The sequence below is a fragment of the Rana temporaria genome, chromosome 3, assembly GCF_905171775.1.
Source record: "Rana temporaria chromosome 3, aRanTem1.1, whole genome shotgun sequence".
NCBI classification, from domain to species: Eukaryota; Metazoa; Chordata; class Amphibia; order Anura; family Ranidae; genus Rana; species Rana temporaria.
The window spans coordinates 75,766,748-75,787,161 of record NC_053491.1 but is presented as its reverse complement, the minus strand read 5'-3'; the positions used below and the strand labels follow the sequence as shown (position 1 = coordinate 75,787,161).

The 20,414-nt window shown below is 39.1% G+C and overlaps 1 protein-coding gene across 1 annotated transcript in view; it reads right to left on the bottom strand.

The window, feature by feature from the left end:
• Nucleotides 1-14,512, bottom strand: part of LOC120931388 (neuronal acetylcholine receptor subunit alpha-7) — a 249,516-nt gene extending 235,004 nt beyond the window's left edge. The window contains exons 1-2 of the mRNA XM_040342782.1: nt 13,984-14,512; nt 13,612-13,751 (exon numbers count right to left, since the gene is read on the bottom strand). Of these exons, the coding sequence (XP_040198716.1) occupies nt 13,612-13,751; nt 13,984-14,038 (195 nt within the window). The 5' untranslated portion in view covers nt 14,039-14,512. The remainder of the gene's footprint in view (nt 1-13,611; nt 13,752-13,983) is intronic.
• Between the last annotated feature and the right edge of the window lie 5,902 nt (nt 14,513-20,414).

Genomic DNA, 20,414 nt, shown 5'->3' with positions numbered 1-20,414 from the left:
AATCAGGGGAGGAAAGGTGCAAGACTATTGAGACTATTCGCATCCCCTTTGCATGAGAGACAGGACTCTGGCAAGCCCCCCGAAAGGTATGGGCTCCTCAACTCAGCTCTCCCTTTCTTATGTTCTCTATATCGTTTTCAACCATAATGAAAAATATGTAATTAATTGCATTTAGTAACGGCTTTCATTGTATGGACTCTTCATTCTCCTAACCCTAAATTGGGGGCATCCTCTGAAAATGGATGGTGCTGGGTGAGGCTGCTTTTGTTGTCCATTGTCATAAAACCTAAAGCCGTAAACCCTTAAGCAAAGCATGGGACTGACTATCAGGAGGACGCTGCTTAATTCAGGACCTCTGTCTCCCAGGGTGAATTTGTGTGTTGCCAGATTTCTTTTAAAGAGGTGTTCTCTGACTAATTTCTTTCTTTCTAAACACAGTATTCATTTTTACATACTCCAAAGAAGGTAGATCACAGACATCCTCCAATATTCTGAAAAGAATAACAACCCAACAAAACTGGCAAGCTCGTGTTCACTTGAAACAGTCAAGTAAGAAGAATGTGCATAAGAACTTTCACCGAAATAAGAAGTAAAAAAGTAATCTGTTCATTCATGGTAATAAAAAATAGCAGCACAAAGAGGAGTTTGATGCTGTGTCATGTTTTTATCCCTGTCTTTGTTCTGCATGGGAACCTTCCCCTTGCATTTTTTTTTCAAATGGCCTGATTCACCAAGGAAATGAGGAACTGTCACCTGAACAAGGACCCAGACAGCAATCAAAACCTGAGGGAGATTCTAATCCTCTCCACTCTATTAAAACAAACATAAAAATTGGCTGCAATTAAACTTGACAGCAAATATTGTACACTTGTATATTTCCAAATTCAAACATGGCATTCAAATCTGATCTGTTCTGTCATCAACAAACAAATCATTTGAAAGTAAGCCTATAAATGGCTCTTTGGTTGGTTTCCACATATCATTCTTTTACCTTAAAGGTTACTTTATTTACCAGTATTGTTTTATGACTAGTTACTTTATCTGGAGTGAATCTTAGCAGCAATATTAGCTAAAGTGTATGTAATCCCTAGCAATAAACCTCACTCATTTGGTCCCTTTTGGTCTGTTAAACATGATGAAAGTAATTTGTTATATCTGTATGGTACGTTAAAAAATACCTATTGAAAACGTGTTGGCTCATAACCTCTATAACCCCCTTCCCAATCCATCCCAATCTGCATGTGCTGTTCTGTTATCAGTTAAATTGATGTCAGCCATCTCTGAAGACTACAGAACCACAGTTCTCTATATAATAAGAGCAGTGGGGTTCTATAGTCCTATCTTGTTTTGTTGTCCTGATTCAGAAGAGTGAGCTTGTGATGTTCTCCTAGGACTGGTAAGTGTGTCACTGGAAGAATCACTAGGTGAAAATAAGGGGGGGGGGGGGAACCGAAAAAAAAAAATTGTAGCCACTGCATCTAAGGACTGGTATACTGAAATACAATTCATTTATTCAAAAAAATTTAAAAAAGGAATATAGTATATACAGGCATACCCCACTTTTAAGTACACAATCAGATGAGAGCATGTATGTAAAATGAAATTGTACTTAAAGTGAAGCAATACATTTTTTCACTTCTAGGGTGTAGTGGGGGGTCAGGGGCTGTAGTGGGGGTGTCAGGGAAACACTGGAACAGGGTGGGCCACACTCTCTGAGCTTTAGCTCCTTTTACTGTGGCTTAAAAATATCTGTACAGTACTTGCAAGGCACTTTATATGCACTCGTGGGTATGTCCGTACTTGCCAGTGTACGTAAAGTGAGTGTACTTAAAGCGTGGTATGCCTGTACGTAAGTCTTGTTTATGTGACGAGATAAGTCATACATTAGGTAAAAATAAGTTTTAGAAGAAAATGATGGTACTTTAAAAGTTGAACCTTGAAATAATTGTATAGTGCTCAATTTGACACTTCCTATCATCAAATCATACAGAAATAGTCATCATTCAAATTATCAAGCCTTCTTTAGCACCCATTCTTTGTGCCTTCAAGTGTTCTGCTTAGTAAAGGAGTGTCTTAGCATTCACCACAGGCACAATTCCCGAAACAGTAAGAATTATATAGTATAATGTAATATTTTATCATGACATTTCATTTACAGGGAATTTAATGGGGAACTTTACAGTTGACATTTCCCATGAAAAAAATTTAACATTACCAATACAATGAAATTTATAGTCTACTCAAGGTGTACATTTAATGACAAATACGTCAACTATATAAGATAAATTTGCTTTAACGGTGCATAGTGCAAAAACGCTTATGACACATGGAATGCACTATCTGACTAGTGCAGTCAATATGACATGTCTAATCAAAGACATTTAAAATAGATGACTTAATCCAAACCTTTTAAAAATGTGCAGATATCCATAATAACCTTTTCAAAATGTGTACAAAAATCACGGAAAATGTCATGTGTGAACTTCTTCTATATCAGCCATCTTATTTATTAATGTATGATGTACATACATTCATTCTCAATATTTCATGAACTAGCGGATTTCTATCTCAAGGAACACTAATATTGTCCCTAAACCAGAAATGACTGGAATGTATCTCTGCAAGGGTAGATGGGAGCGTGTTAATGTGACAGGAAATTAAACTGCATCTACACCAAAAATGTCATCCAAAAATCAAGGCATTAAAAAAATAAAAAATAAACTTAGCTTAAAGTGGATGTAAACCCACTCTCATCCTTTCTAAACTACTGACATAGTGCTGATCTATAAGGATATACATGCCTCCTGCAGGTATCCTTACTTGTCAAATGTCTCCCCTCTGTCTGTTATGAGACCTGAAAAACTGCAGATTCTGTGGGTGGGTCTGTTGTCTAGAGATCGGTGGGTGGAGTCGTGATGTCAGTAGACTCCCTGCCCATCTCTACACTCCCCTTGTCAACATGCATTTTCTATTCTGTATTCCTTACACTGAATTCTGCTATGATCACTAACATCCAGTCAAAATCCAGAAAAGTAACCACATGACTTCAGAAAAGGAGTAGGGGTAGGAATTAAAAACGAATGCCAGTCTCAGTCTAGTGCATGAGATATGTAAATAACCTGATGTTGTAACTGTGATCAGGTGACCTCAGACACACAAACTGCAATATAACAATCATCAGATCTCTCAAGCTTCTCCTCTGCCCAGCTCTCACTAGATACATCTAACCTAAATCAGATCACTTGTCTGTGTATACTTGTCACTTGTCTGCTTTCTGTTCTGTGTTTTCACTGCACTATACATGCATTTCCTCGTCACACTGAACTGTGGATCACACCACATGATGAGAAACATCCAGTTAAAACACAGTAAATGCAGCCAATCCTGGGAGAACTGGAAGGGAGAAGAGTGGAGGGGAGGGGAGGGGAGGGGAGAGGGATGTGAATTGTGATTTTTTGACACAGGATGTTCCTCTGACTCAGGCTAGTGCATGAGATATGTGAATAACCTGTCACTCACAGCGAGGGGGCGGAACGGACTAAGGTTTTTCTCTGTAAGTCCATTTTATTTCACTGAACAATTAAAGAGGATTGCTCAGAGCTGGATTAACTCTGTGTGGCAAGACTGGGCACAGGTGATAGGAAATCCTATACCCTACATTGTGACATCATTTTTTTTTTCAGGTTTACATCCACTTAAAGCGGGAGTTCACCCGGAAAAAAAAATTTAAGATTAGATTGATGCTCATTTTGTCAAGGGGAATCGGGTAGTTTTTTTAAAATCCGAGCAGTACTTACCGTTTTAGAGAGCGATCTTCTCCGCCGCTTCCGGTTATGGTCTTCGGGACTGGGCATTCCTATTTGATTGACAGGCTTCCGACAGGCTTCCGACGGTCGCATACATTGCATCACGAGTAGCCTGAAAGAAGCCGAACGTTGGTGCGGCTCTATACGGCGCCTGCGCACCGACGTTCGGCTACTTTCGGAAAATCGTGACGCGATGTAAGCGACCGTTGGAAGCCTGTCGGAAGCCTGTCAATCAAATAGGAACGCCCAGTCCCGCAGCCCATACCCGGAAGCGGCGGAGAAGATCGCTCTCTAAAACGGTAAGTACTGCTTCGATTAAAAAAAAACTACCAGATTCCCCTTGACAAAATGAGCATCAATCTAATCTTAAAAATTAACTTTTCGGGTGAACCTCCATTTTAAATAATACCTGTGCCACATTAAACCGTCAAATCTGTTTGTGTCTGTAATACTGCATCATCTCTTAAGTATGGCACCATTTCTAATAAGGCAGTGTCTAACATGGAACATCTCTAATATAGCAACATCTATAACAGGGAACACCTATCTAACACGATAAAGACTCTCCACCATGGCAGTATTTCAAACCTAATAGCATCTCTAATATAAAAGTATCTATCCTGAAATCGTCTCTGATAGGTCAGCATCTCTAACAGCCTCTATGACAGCATGGCAGCCTCTCTAGTAACATTGTGCAGACTCATTAATGGCATAGAGTTTAATTTATTGAAAGACAAATAAACTTCAGTTTTGCAAGGGGATTTTTCCCAGAGCCTAGTGAACAAGGTGAAGTTTTGCTGACTTAAAGCATCCAATCATGTGCAATCAATTTTTTTTTTTATTGCACATGCACATTTGGTATTCTTTGCAAAGTTAAATGTTGTATCCCCGATGAAGCGGGGCTTTCTATGTCCCATTTAGTGGATTGTCTTCTTTATGGAATGATTCTAAAAATCTTTAAAACTCCATTGGTGCTGTTCTGTTCCTTATACCTGTATATTTTTAAACCCTTAGTACTTAGGGCCAGATTCACATACATTTGTGGCTGTGTAACGTAACCCGTTTACGTTACACCGCCGCAAGTTTCCAGTTTTAGTGCCTGATCCACAAAGCACTTACCTGGAAACTTGCGGCGGTGTATCGTAAATACGTCCGGCGCAAGGAGGGCAAATTCAAATGGGCGTGTGCCATTTAAATTAGACGCGCTCCCGCGCCGGACCTACTGCGCATGCTCCGTTTCGCAATTCCCATCATGCTTTGCACGCAGTGACGTAATTTTTTCGAACGGCGACGCGCGTAGAGTAATTCCGTATTCCCGGACGGCTTACGCAAACGGCGTTCATTTTTAAATTTCGACGCGGGAACGACGGCCATACTTTATACAGCAATACGATTGCTGTGTAAAGTTAAGGCACCAAAAACGACGACTAACTTTGCGACGGGAAACTAGACTAGCGGCGACATAGCGAACGCGAAAATCCGTCGTGGATCGCCGTAACTCCTAATTTGCATACCCGACGCTGGTTTACGACGCAAACTCCCCCCAGCAGCGGCCGCGGTACTGCATCCTAAGATCCGACAGTGTAAAACAATTACACCTGTCGGATCTTATGGATATCTATGCGTAACTGATTCTATGAATCAGTCGCATAGATAGAAACAGAGATACGACGGCGTATCAGGAGATACGCCGTTGTATCTCTTTTGTGAATCTGGCCCTTAGTGATTATTTTTTGGGGTTAAAAGACAACTAAGCATTGATTTTTTTATTACAGTATTTTGCCCCTAAGGGTAGACAATAGAATTATGTAGAGCATGCTAAACGTTTGGAGAAAATACCCACCATCCTCCACGGCCATTCGAAAATGTAGCTAGCAGGGAGGTAACTGTATTGATAGCTAGCAGTTATCTCCAAGCACTTACCCAAGACAAGCGCCAGCAAAAGGAATGTAGGGAGGCATATCAGCCTTTCATCCTTCTAAATTTGTTTTGCCGGTTGTCAGGATCCAGATCTGAACCTGAAAATTCTGTTGTGTTTGGCTTTGGCTCTTGCTGTGCTGTGCCTGAAATGCTGGACAGCTCCCTGTCTGGTCCCGTGGACATTCCTGCTTTATACCTTGTCTCTGTTGAACCTTGACCCAGTAGTGTATTTAGGTTTTGTGCTGCCCTAGGTCTAATTAAACTCTTGCACCCCCTGATTTAAATATGACCCACCCCTTCCTGTCAAGGCCACACCCCTTTCTGTTTTATGCCGCGTACACACGTTCGGTTCGTCTGATGAAAAAGGTCTGATGGACCGTTTTCATCAGACGAACCGATCGTGGTTTGGGCCCCATCGTTTTTTTATCCATCGGTGATAAAACTAGGAACTTGTTTTAAAATTATCTGATGGTTAAAAAAACGATAGAATAGAAAAAATGATCGTCTGTGGGTACGTCCATCGGTTAAAAATTCACGCATGCTCAGAATCAAGTCGACGCATGCTCGGAAGCATTGAACTTCATTTTTCTCATTCTGAAACAATCGTTTTTTTAACCGATGGTGTGTAGACACGACTGGTGAAAGTCAGCTTCATCGGATATCTGATGAAAAAATCCATCAGACCATTTTCATCGGATGAACCGATCGTGTGTACAGGGCATAAGACCCACCCTGACATTTTCAAGTGAAGACACTAGTTCTGAGGGCCTGGGGGGGGGCAATGGATTCCCTTAATTTGCATAGATTTTCTCTAACTTCCTGTTTGGCTATGAGGCAGGACGTGAAGAGAAATCTCTCCAATGGGACAGGGATGGTAAAAAATAAACTTGACAGGGGCTATAACCCTCCCTTACGCTATCCAAAATGAAAAAAAAAGTGTTGCCTATAGTTGTACTTTAAGCATAAATTTCGGATACATTTATGGAGAGGACTAAGAAGATATAACCATGCCAATGATGCAGCAAAAAATATATAGCACAGTGAGGAAGGTTTGTGTTCCAGGATGATAGGAAAGTCAAAATTAAAAGCAGCGTCACCCCCCACAGTTGTGGAATGCCGGCAGCCCGCATACCGGAAGCAGTGTGGCTGCTTTATGGGGGCGCTAGACTAATTTACCTCTCAGCCCTGTCTGCCTAATAAGACTGGCACTACACTAACAGTGTAGCACAAGCCGACGGGGACTCTTTCCATGCTGCCCCCCTGCAAAGTGCTGCCCTAGGCCTGGGCCTTGTTGGCCTAGGCCAGGATACAGCGCTGCATTGACCTTGACCTCTGTTGAACCTTGACTTCCTATTAAAGACATGTCCTTGCCCTTTCTGCTTGCCAGATTACTGTGCTCTCTCCAGCCAATATGTAGGTTCTTGCATCCCTGCTATTGTCCTTACCTTTGAGATAACTACTAGCTATCAATGCAGCCATTCCTTGCTATCTGCATTGGGGTCATAGGGGGAAGGTGGGCACCCTGTCTGACCGCATAGACAGCCTTGTAAAGCACAAAGGAAGATGGGACACAGTACTACATGTACTTTGTCCCCTGGGGAACAGAACACTGTAATAAAAACAATTATACTTTTTTTTAACCTCTTCAGCCTGTGCCTCTTTTTTACACTTGTTGTTTACAAGTTTAAATATTTTTTTTGCTAGAAAATTACTTATAACCCCCAAACATTATATATTTATTTTTCTAACAGCCTAGAGAATAAAATGGCGGTCATTGAAATACTTTGTCACACCGTATTTGCGCAGCGGTCTTACAAGCGCACTTTTTTTAGAAATACACTTTTTTTAATTAAAAAATAAAAGAGTAAAGTTAGCTCAGTGTTTTTATATTGTGAAAGATAATGTTACACCAAGTTAATTTGTACCCAACATGTCATGCTTCAAAATTGCGCCCGCTCATGGAATGGCGACAAACTTTTACCCTTAAAAATCTCCATAGGCGATGTTTAAAAATATCTACAGGTTGCCAGTTTTGAGTTACAGAGGAGGTCGAGGGCTTGAATTATTGCTTTCGCTCTAATGATCATGGTGATATCTCACATTTGTGGTTTGAACACCGTTTTCATATGGGGCTCTGCTCACATATGCATTCGCTTCTTTGCGCAAGCTGGTCAGGATGGGGCAGCTCACTTCAATTTCTATTTTGGTCAACATATTGCTTGTCAGCACATGTGCATGTCATAGGCCTCGTACACACGATAGGATAGCCAGAGCACAACGGTCTGAAGGACCGTTTTCATCGGTCAAAACCGATCGTGTGTGGGCCCCATAGGTTATTTAACCTTTGGTTAAAAAAATAGGAACTTGCTTTAAAATTTAACCGATGGACGCCTAACTGATAGGACAAAACCGATCGTTAGTACGCCTGACCATCGGTTAAAAATCCACGCATGCTCAGACTAAATGAGGGGACCGGAGCGCTCGTTCTTGTAAAACTAGCGTTCGTTTTGGAGATAGTACATTCATCACGCTGTAACAGACAGAAAAGCGTGAATCGTCTTTTACTAACATAAAATCAGCTAAAGCAGCCCCAAGGGTGGTGCCATTGGATTTAAACTTCCCCTTTATAGTGCCGTCATACGTGGTTTACGTGTCCGCGTTCTGACACGATCGGTTAATTAACCGATGGTGTGTAGGCGCGACAGACCATCAGTCAGCTTCATCGGATAGACTGATCGTGTGTACGAGGCTATACACCTTATTGGCTCCAAGGACTGCCTCTCTGTCCCCCATTATATGCTGCTACACAGGGGATTACAAAAGGCAGATACCAAGTCAAATTAAGCTGCAAACACTAATTTCATTTAAAAATGCATTCAGTTGTTATTGGATACCTAAATGCATCAATTGGTGGTTTTTCATACCTGCCTGAAGTTCAGATTTAACGCTAGATTTAATAAACAATATTAGAGATAGGCTGTGCAGACCCAATCCAAACCACAAAGAACTCTCTTCAAAAAGATCTTTGCAACAAAACACATTTTTGATGGCCTGAGCAGGCATGTTTATTGTAGTAGAGGAGAAAAAGGAGAGAACACAAAGTCATCCCAAATGTCAGCTTATTATAGGAAAACACATTAGCAAATGAATATGGCCTATCACTACTTTACTTAATATAGTGAAAACAGGATGGCTGTGATAGTTCCGTGACATCCCATGGCTCCTTTTATGTTGTTTTTATATTTAGCTTATAAACTTGGGCAAGCAGGAAAGCTTACATAAAAAAAACTCCCCTAATGTATAGTATGAAAAATAATAGCACATTTGTGTAGTAAAGTTACTAAAGGACTTTTCTTGCCTTAGAAAAACATACCTAAAGGAATAGAAGTGCCACAGTATGAAAAAAGATTGAGCAACTGTTGCTGTACCTAAGATGTGATGTGATTAGAGTCTGCAACCATACTCCATAGCAGCGGAAGTGTTATTTCTAGCAACCTCTTAAAACAAAAGACTGAACAGCTGATGAACAAAACAACTGGGTAAACTCGTAATGGCATGAATGCTGTCAAATGCAAAAATAATGCGAAAATAACTTAACTGAATGTTTTTTTTATATATATATATATATTTAGTGCCATTGCTCAGTTGAGTACAGCATAACTTCACATAATTTTAGGTTTTCTGAAAAAAATCTCAAAACTTCTACACTATTCTCTGTCACAATTATCATAATTTCTAAAACTGTATTTAACTTCTACTGTAGCAGATTCCCATATGTTTACTAGATCATGTTTTTAACTGTCATGCCTAGTACACACGATTGCTTTTCCCATTGGGAAAACTGAATGTTTTCCTTTGGCCGGGAAAACCAGGTCGCGTGTATGCTCCTTAGCAGTTTTCCTGACAGGAAAACTGCAGTTTAAAAAATGAGAACATGTGCTCTTTTTTCTCGCCACAAATTGCGGCATTTTTTTCCCGCAGTTTTCCTATGGGAAACACTGCGAGGGAGCATACACACGCCCGGTTTTCCCGACCAAAGTTCTCCTGGCAGTTTTCCTGTTTTCCTTAAGACAAAAGTTAGACTATGAGTTAATTTACAGCATCCCTCTGTGTTTTTAATAAATTGCCCCAGCGTTTTCACATTTCTATTCTCTTACATGCAAAAGGTGTTTAGGTCAATCAACTATGTAAATCAGGGGTAGGCAACCTGGGGCCGCCACCTGTTTCAGAACCACAAGTCTCATCATGCCTCTGGGAGTAACTGTAAATGCCAGCCTTGCAATGACTCATGGGAATTGTAGTTCCACAACAGCTGGAGTGCCCCAGGTTGCCTACCTCTGATGTTGATGTTACTGCTATTTCGAATAATCATCCCAATGCTACCACATAGGCAATGTCAAGTGTAGAACATTAAGAAACCCGAAATCTAAGAGGAGCTGCATTCAAAACAAATACAGTTGAATTTCCAGATATGTCAGGATTTAATGGGACATTTAAGGAACTCATGCTTTGTGAACACTTTTATCCCCTAGCTAAAATAACTGATGTTCCGTACACATCAAATAGTTTTATCTTGGGATTGATAGTGACACCCGACAAGGATCGAAATGCTAAAAAACTCTTGAAGAATATTTAGCGGCATTGCTCAGTTGGGTACACAACGTTTAGTCCATAGTTCAACACCATAACTTTTAGTTCATAGTTCAAATGACTGGCATTTTGAAACATAAACTTTTATCTTGATAAGGATCTCTGACATGTGTTGAAACCTTCACCCACTGAAAGTCATTCTTTACCTTATGAGGGGTGTTTTTAAACATTACTAAACTCCATAAACTCTATGAATGCATGTAAGCCTGAATTAATTTACAGCCAAAGCCCCCAACCCCTTCTGAAAAATGTTTATCTTGAATTAAATGATCAATCTACCCAAAAGCAATATTTTTAGCTATGGGATGAATCTGGAGGGCTAAGTTTTCTACAATTTAATAAAGCCATAATTCCTGGCTCTGTTCCCAATTCCAATGCCACAAAAGGGAGGTAAGGGCATAGGAAGCCCACCAAAAAAAGGTTTCAAGTGAGAACAAACACAGTGTAACCCAAAGATGCACATTATTATAAATATAATGACATATCAAAGCTGAGTAATAAACCTCCACCTTAAACCATTAAAATAATGACATTGTTGTCATATAAAACAAATAGCCCAGACTCCCAGCCAAATCAAGAGAATATCATCAACGCACCAAGGATCTCTAGAGCGAGTCCAAAGCCTTATTCAGTGATCACATACAGCAGATTGCAACGTTTCAGGGCCACACAGGACCCCTTTATAACATTCTCTTGCTCTGAATAGAAACGGTTACAGCCAATGGTCGCTTCAGCACCTACTTATATGCACAGCCCTTTCTACAGGAATGTGTGCATTGGGAATAGTGCATTGGTATTTTCAACTCCCAGCCACGTACCCAGGCAGACAGCACTCAACCATAAGTATATAAACATAGTAGTGTGACCGGTCATGTGCATATGGTGGTACACAAGTTTGGGCACTACAGGGATAGCCCTTATTAATTCCCCTAAAGATATACCCAAATAGCAGGATAGAAATTATACATAAACATTGTACCCAAAACTGACCACCAGCTCTAGGGCGCATTTACCTAGATTATGAAATAAAGTACCATAAGGTGCCTCAAATATACTCTGGCTAAGGGCAATCCTGTATCCCAGGTAAGGAAGTAATCCTTTATCGACAAGCAAGCATGAGTATAAATCAGCTCCTAGTCTTGTATGATAGCGAGAGCCTATAAGCGGGATAATGGCAAGCGAGCAGGCTTAGATCAGAGCCAGATAGCAAAAGTTGCAGATTCCTTCAGAAAATTATTCCTACTGCTACAAAATGGACATTCCCATTCCCCCTGCTCACCTTTTTATAATACATCAAAAGCCCAACAGGGAGACCGCCTTGTACATGCTACAGCTGATCTGAAGGTTTACAAACCATACAAGAGTACCCAAGAGAACCCCATGTGGGTAAACTGTCCTTTTGAGAAAGATCTGTAAGCAGTATATAGGCGACTTTATACATTTTAATCACATGATAAGGACAGTCAGCCTGTGGTATTAACATGAATAGCTGAACTGCTTCTACTCATGAAGCAGTACAGGTATCAATGTTCATATCACTGCATACATTATAAATGGGACTACTCTCTTTCTCAGCCAGACTTCTACTTAATGTCTGACTTATGCAACTTTGTCATATCTTTAGGGAAACCTAATTTCAGGCAAATAAGGATGAATTCACAAGCAAGCTAAAATGTTTTAAAAGTAGAGCGGCATATATTTAAAACATGTGTAAAATGATTCGTATAATTGAGTTCTTGACACTGCTTGACAAGCTTCTAACTTCAGCTTGTTTAATTAAACTTTGACAATAAAGCCTGGAAGCTGGTTTCTTTGCAGAGCTGCACATGATTTTGCACCATTTAGTTTTAGTAAATCCCCCCCCCCCTGATTGCATATAACACTTGAAAAGGTCAATATAAATGGGAAGCCCATTTTTATATTTATATATATAAGTCAGACTTACAAGTTTTATTTATTTATTTATTTTGGTTTACTGCCTGTACCCACAAAACATGGTCATAATGTCCCAAATGACAGATAAAATTAATTAAATAGATTAGGTTGTATAATCCTTTGATTATAGTGTTCTGTAATTCTATAAATTCTAAAATAACGCAAGAAATTCTGTGACCAGATGGAATTACTACTTAACTTTCTGAAATATACTTTAAAAATACCAGTACACATTTATCAAACAGCATGAGGCCACCTGCATAGACACTAAGGTTTGAAACAACTTTATTGACTTATTGATTTGGATTGTCCTGCAATCTTTTGGGAAGTTGTAGATCATTCTGCCAAATGTATTTCATTATATAGTTGGGTAGTGTTTTTCATTATACTCATCACAAGCAATGGGCATGTTTTTTGTCAAGTGTTTAATCATTACAGAATATACATATTCCTACACATTCCTAGAAGTTATAAAATATTATAGATGCCAGATGAACACATATTTACTACTTAACTTTCCGAAATATATTTTAGGAAATATAACTTTCCGAAATATAACAAATGCCAGCAAACATTTACCAAACAGCATGAGGCCACCTGTATAGTAGGTGAATCAAGGTGTCAGATAACTTTACTGACTTATTGATTTGGATTGTCCTGCCATCTTTAGGATGTTGTGGATCAACATCAACATGTGACAAATGTATTTTGTTATATATTTTGGTAATGTTTTCCAATATACTCATCACAAACAATGTGCTTGTTTTCTGTCTGGTGTTTAAACATTACAGAATATATAAAGTCCTAGAAATGTTAATGATACACATTTAGGAAGAAGATCATAGAAGTCGTTTGAAGATTTAAGTTATGTTTCACAATATAACTGACATTTAAATAATGGTAGTTGAAAATATGTTCCATACTCTTTACCACCTGACCAACTTTTACCATAAAAATAAACTCTATACATATTAATGGGATATAGCTTCACAGGGTAAAAGTCTGTCATTTATAAGCCGATGTGCTGCATATTGCTTACTAAATTCTACATTAAGCAAGCTTACAGTAAATCCCACTTAAGATCCCTCAGCATTTTTTAACATCTTTTTTCCAAGCTCAGCGAAACAAACCTGCATTTTAACAATCTGTGAATAATGGTACAGGATTATAGTCCAAACATTATTCTAAAAAAAGAGATGATAAGTGGATGACTGTCCTCCCCTGACCCCATATCCCAAGAACCTTTCTGAATATAAAGCAGATTGTATCGAACATTGGCATCAGAATCATTTTTACTTACAACATCCATGATCTGCATTAGACTCATTCCAAAGTAGACAGTGAGAGGATGGGAATCATTGGCTACCGGTCTCTCCAGAGGATTATAATTCTTCAGTAATTCCTTGTAGAGCTTTCTCTGGTACTCTCCTTGCAAGGACACTTCAAAAGAAAAGCATGATAAGCACTCACTCTGCAATCTGTCAATATACAGTATCATGTAACAGGGTATCAAAAATTCCTAGGGATACAGCAAGTGCTTTCAAAATAGGCAATGACCAGGGCACTACATACACAGCCAGTGTCTACAACATGCAGATAGGATGGAAGTGTTATGGAACAGCTAATATAGATGAATGGGATGGCATGCAGGATGATGGTGAAATCAATTTACCGTTGATCAAGCTGACAGCTAAAACCATCCACATCCTGAACTCCCCAGCTCCCATTGTACAAGGCTGGCACAAGGAGATCTTCAGCTAGGAGGGGAAAAGTTTATGATCCGATGAAAATAAACAGAGTCCTGGGTGATGGGAAGGCTGAGCTGAGTGCAGAGTGAGAGAGCTGCTCCCCTGGCAGAAGCAGAGTCAGGCAGGCTGGGATGGAGCAAGTCAATGGATGGTGACAGCTAATAAAGTGCAAGGGATCGCAGCCTGTCAATACCAGGGATCAGGGGATTCTCTTTATAGTTTACTGTTATGGTGATAAATATTTTTATAGGGGGGATCCCTGTAGCCTCATGTTGCAGCTGATCACTCCCCCCTGGCAGAGAGACAGGAGCTCAGTCCTGGCACTTGTAATAAGGTAAATGGCTCCATACAGATCCTCTCCACGTGAAGCTGACTTGTGATTCCCTGCCTGTCTCAGTCTGAGCTCTGTGCATGCTATACTGTATTTTATAGCATCTCAGAGCAAGCCAGGCGAGGAGGAGGCAGAGCAGAGCCAGATCTGCTGAATGGTGCCTGCCTAACCCCTTCACTGCTGAACAAAACCTTCCCGACCTGTGCACTGCCAGAGTGTAGAGGACAGCCTGTGCTACAGTGTGTGCAAAGCAATGCAGCAAGTTAGCAGAATTCAGACATACATGGAATATATAACATCTCTTAGTGGATCCAGGACAGCAGGCAGGCTTATGGTATAGATCCTCCTATTATAAAATAGTTCATACATAATAAAAATGATGTTATATATATATATATGTTAGATAGTTATATATATGTGCAGCACATATTATATCTTTACATGGGGATACTATATGTTTTCTAATTAATTAGTAAACAAGTCATAATAATGGTACATCTTATCCCATTAAATCATAGTTTATAATTTATGTACCGGTAATTATGGTATCGCTATAAATGTTATATAATCACAAACAATATTTCTACATGATAATGTTATATAGTTTCAGATTAAATAAGGAAGCCAGTCATGATTATGGTGTATATCATTATATTATATCATAGTTTATAAATAATATTGATTATGCATTGATGATATAGATGAATATCTTCTGTGGATATAATTGTAGAAATAATTGCAATGCACATATTATTACAGAGGGATACTATAGGGTTTCTGAAGTCATGATTATGTCACATTGGGGGTAATTCACTAAAATTGGTGTACATGGAATTTGATGCTTAAGTTAGAAGCCGATTTGTTACTATGCATGACTGCACCAATTTTTTTTTGTGCACCAGTTTTAGTAATTCTCCCCTATTATGTCATACATAATAGTATAATATTATGTCATGATTATGTCATACATATATATGTTATGCATTTATGGCATATATTGTTAAAAAATGTATGTATACTCACACATTGATATACTCTCCAGTAGTTTATGTACATCTTAATAAAGATAGACTAAGTACCATAAATGTGTCAGCCATTATGATAAAGTTTGCAACTGCTTCATCCTTTAAATAAATAAATATATATATATATATATATATATATATATATATATATATATATATATATATATATATATATATATATATATATATATACACACAGGTAAAGGGTGAGGCACTCGCTCACATGTCTTGTAGCATTAGACTGATAATAAATACACATTTAAAGATCTAAATTAATTAATACATTTATGTTCAATTTATTATTACATTCATAAATAAATGTATGCTTGATTTTTATTTATATATATATATATATATGACAAACTATTACCCTGTGAATGTATACATTAATTTATGTATTTATTTATATTAATTAATGTGAACTTAATATATTTATTTATATTTATCTATGAGAATTTATATAAGTGTTGCTTAATTTATTTAGCCTGTCAATAAGCAATATTTGGCTTTGTGTAATGACTGCTGAAAACAACACAATCTATGCTCGTCCAATAAAGCCTACGCTGTTTACTCCTGCGGTAAAAATTATTTATTAGCAGTAGAGGTGCAGGGCCACACAAAAGGCATGCTTTACAAATGCCGCTAATGGTAATGTGATAGGCTGCACATAATAAAATTGACAGATTTAATTACACCTTTCAGTTTAAATAATCAGATCTACCTGTGAGGACCACATATGCATTATGGTCCCCAGTTTTTAAATTAGGCGGTGCCCCCAGAGAGTCTTCCACAATTTGTCAGGATACACAGCAGAATAGCTGGGTGGGACTGTGTTAAGTCCTTCAAGCATAAATAGGTCCCATGGGCCAGATATTCCTTCTCTGCTCTGAATAGGAAGTTTTGCCTGACATCAGTTTGCTGCTAGCTGTAATCATATCTGTCAGAATGACAAAGGTTCATTTATTTTGTATTTACTATGTTCCAACTTGAAAAATTTCACCCAGGAGACGCAGATCTGGTGCCTTTGTTTCAGCTTATTTTCCACTTGCAGTTTCCTTTCCGTACTTAAATCATGTTTATTTTCTTAACATTTCCGCTGTACTTCAACAAAGATTATTGCAGGTTGAACGTGTATAGGGAATCTGATCATGGGTAAAGTATGCTGCATTGGAAAGTATTTGTTTAGCTGGTGAGCACAGCTTAGTGGAAGTAACAATGGGCAATTCAAGCTGGTAAAGTACCCGTTAGGTTTAGAGTGCCACTAAATTAAAAATGCCATCATTTTCATAAGACAGTTAGTGCTAAAATGTATTTATCACCCTGATTAAAAAGATAGTCAAAGCCAAAGTGAAGTATCACACGTTTTAACTCTTTATAGACTTTTACCCCTCCAGGGTATGATTTGTGACTGACTTTTGCTTGGAAAATTGTGCTTCCTGCACTCCCAGTGCGGTGCTCTCTGCTGGCATAACTGAGTAACAGCCACACCCTTCATAACAATTGTCATCATAAAAACGTGCAGATTTGGGGTGGTGCATGTAAGACCATTACTGGTTACTGGTTACTGATCAGAGGGAGTAATTCTGGTGCTTATTGGACCACGCAGTCATATTTTACACATCCTGAAATTGAGGTAAGACTGTCAAAATTGTGATTTTAGTACTATATACTAGACTGCACTCCATGTTGGAAGAACTTGCTGTTCATCAGACTGAGAGAGTTGGGGCGGCTAAGTAAGAGAGAGCAGGGACAACTAGAGTCCAGGGCACCAAGGAAATCCGTCTCGGAGTGAGAGAGCCCGAGATGTTAGGAGAGCCCCTATTGAGAGGCCAGGAGTGGGCCCATACAGCAGGGAGCTGTGACTAAAGGCTAAGTGAGTCAAGAAAGAGTTTATTGAGCCAGGAGATTTGGTGAGCCTGAGAGACCAGTGGAAGAGTAGTGGTTCTAAAGAAAATGGAATCAAGTGGCTCTGCATTTTCTGTTACCTGTTTTGCAGTGTGGAGCCGAAACCCCTTTTTTGGAAAAAAACGGATGTAAGGACTTTACTTTTCCTTTCAAATAAAAGTTGTCTGCCATGCCATTAAAGTGCAGTTCTGACTGAAAGGACTAATTTAAAGCTAATCTACCACAAGAACCTAATCACCCCATATCATAAACCATTTCTTCTTCTGTTGCATATAGTGGTAGTTAGTCCCACTTAAATGGACTTGTTCTGCAATGTTGAAGACATTTTGGGGTGGATTTTTTAAAACTGGAGAGTGAAAAACCTGATGCAGCTCTGCATAGAAACCAATCAGCTTCTAACCTCAGCTGAGAGTTGACAATAAACCTGGAAGCTGATTGGTTTCTGTGCACAGCTGCACCAGATTTTGCACTCATCGATTTTAGTAAATCAACCCATTTGTAGCTTGTCCAAGCTAGTGAACTGAAGACGTGGCTTGAAGAGGCTAAAAAACATGTTTAACATTACAGAACAAGTGCAATTGAATGGGACTAACTACCACTATATGCAACAGAAGTAGAAATAGTTTATGATATGGGGTAATTAGGTTCTTGTGGTAGATAAGCTTTAAATTAGTCATTTTATTCAGAACTGCACTTTAAGGGCATGGCAGTAAACTTTTATGATATATATGCTATTTCCTGGATAAATGAGAACCTTCGCAGACATCTACTTCTGTTACTCCAACTGGTCTTAAACAAATGTAGTAGATTACACCACAGACTCTATTTGTAAGGTGAACCTGTCATGCAGGTAAATTTGTAAAGGCAAGATAACAAGCCTGCTGGCATGTAGTATTTTGTTTTCCGAAATCTACATAGCATTTAGCATTTTCCAGTTCTGGCACCCAGGGGCATATCTACAATGAGGCAGACAAGGTGTTTGCCTTGGGTTACATTTTACAGGGGGGGCAGCACCACCCCCCAGACAGAAGGGACTCTAGCAAGGACTGCAGAGGACAGGGGTGGACTGGGCCGCCGATCTGATGTGCCAAAAAAAGCCGCTGCAGAGAGTCCTGCTTTACTAACTGACAAGATTAGCAACTCTCAAATTCTCTGAGGTGAGGCCGGGTGCCAGGGATGTATTGGAATTATGTGTGTCATGAGGGAGACACGTGACAAGTGACGTAACACGTAGGGGAGGAGCCTAGTGATGACACCCAGGAGACTGAGGAGCCCTATAGTGTATCTGACCGTAACTAGCGCGCTGGTTCTACTGACTGAATGTGAGTCATCTGTACTACTTCACATTTAGAAGTTAGTAACAACATATTGCGCTATGTCTGATTGTCTGTTTTTTCAGAGAGTTGTGATTCACTAGGCAGAGTGGCAATATATGCTTAAGCACCTGAAACCTTCACCCGTCTGTCTGTGGATAGGACTGCATACAAAAAGCAGGGATCATCTATAGTGATTGCACATCAGCAGGCAAACATACCAACACTCATTCTGCGAACATTTTCAGATTAACCATTTCTTGTTCATTTTATATTAGTTTGTTTTAAGCATCAGGATATCACACTTATTTTTGTGGACGTTTTTTATTTAACTTTTCTTTGATTTCACCTATGCATCAGGATTTTAGTTCTTTCTATGTGATCATCTGGATTTTTTCACTAGTTGGATTATATGAACAATTGTTTTAAATAGTAGGTTGATTTTAGTGCAACTATATCTATTTAATTTTATTTACTGCAGTTCGGTTCCAGATCACTTTTTTTAGTTGCTGCTTTTATCATTTGACTATCTCCCATTTAATTGTGGTTATAGTTTTATTAACTTATCAGCGCTTGAGCCACTTTTACATATTGACTTCACTGTACAATTTTTTTGTCACACAGTTGTAAATTATTATGTCTATTTGTCAAAGGCATCTCACCTGTGGATAGAAATTGATAAAATGGTCTGAAAAAGCTAAAAAAAAAAAAAGGCAGGATATAATCAAAATAAATCCTTCAAAGAAACAATGGAGCATGATGTGTACTGTATCCTGGAGGAAAAAAAAAAAACACTTGCCGACCAAAATTGACACAAAAAATGGCTTGGTCAGGAAGTGGGTAAATCCTTCCGGGGCTGAAGTGGTTAAATAGGATTCCAATACTATCTTTGGAAATAATTTGACTCAAGGACATGTATATCTATTCTAAAGCTGACAGAGGGTGAAATAAAAAGTAATGACAGAAAGGATTATTTTTAGCAAAAGCATGCATAGATTTTGTTTAACCACTCTTGTGATCCAGGCATGCCTGCCAGACAGAACCGCCAGGAACATAAGTTCACAAGCACCTTTTCGAATTTGGCTTCAAGAGAATCAATTTGCTTGTCAGAAGTGGAGAAGTGGGATAGATAGCTGTAATTTAATTTAAGGAAACAATGGTGTTCCTTACCTGGCTGTGCAGTGTAACAAATACAGTAATTGAAGTTTGAAGTGCTGTTTTCCAGAATTTTTCATGTAACAATGAAGATCCATAATAGATCCAAAGACATAGTCATTTAGTGTAGTACATAAGTGTATACAAATATGAAGCACTAGATGAACTGCTGAAATCAGACCAGAGGAAGATGGATTTTGATTGGTTACTATTAGCCAGATTCAGTAAGACCTGCCTAACGTTAGGCAGGCGTAGCGTATCTCATATACACTACACCACTGTAAGTTAGAGAGGCAAGTGCTGTATTCACAAAGCACTTGCGTCCTAAGTTACGGCGGCGTAGTGTAAATGGGCCGGTGTAAGCCCGCCTAATTCAAATTGTGTTGAGGTGGGCGTGTTTTATGTAAATAAACCATGACCCCACGTAAATGACGTTTTAAACGAACGGCTCATGCGCCGTCCGTGGACGTATCCCAGTGCGCATGCGTCAGATAGAATGCCTAAGATACGTCAATCACTGCCTACTATGTGAACGTAACTTATGCACAGCCCTATTTGCATACGACTTACGCAAACAACGTAAAAAGATACGCTTGTTCCGACGTCCATACTTTGCATGGGCTGTG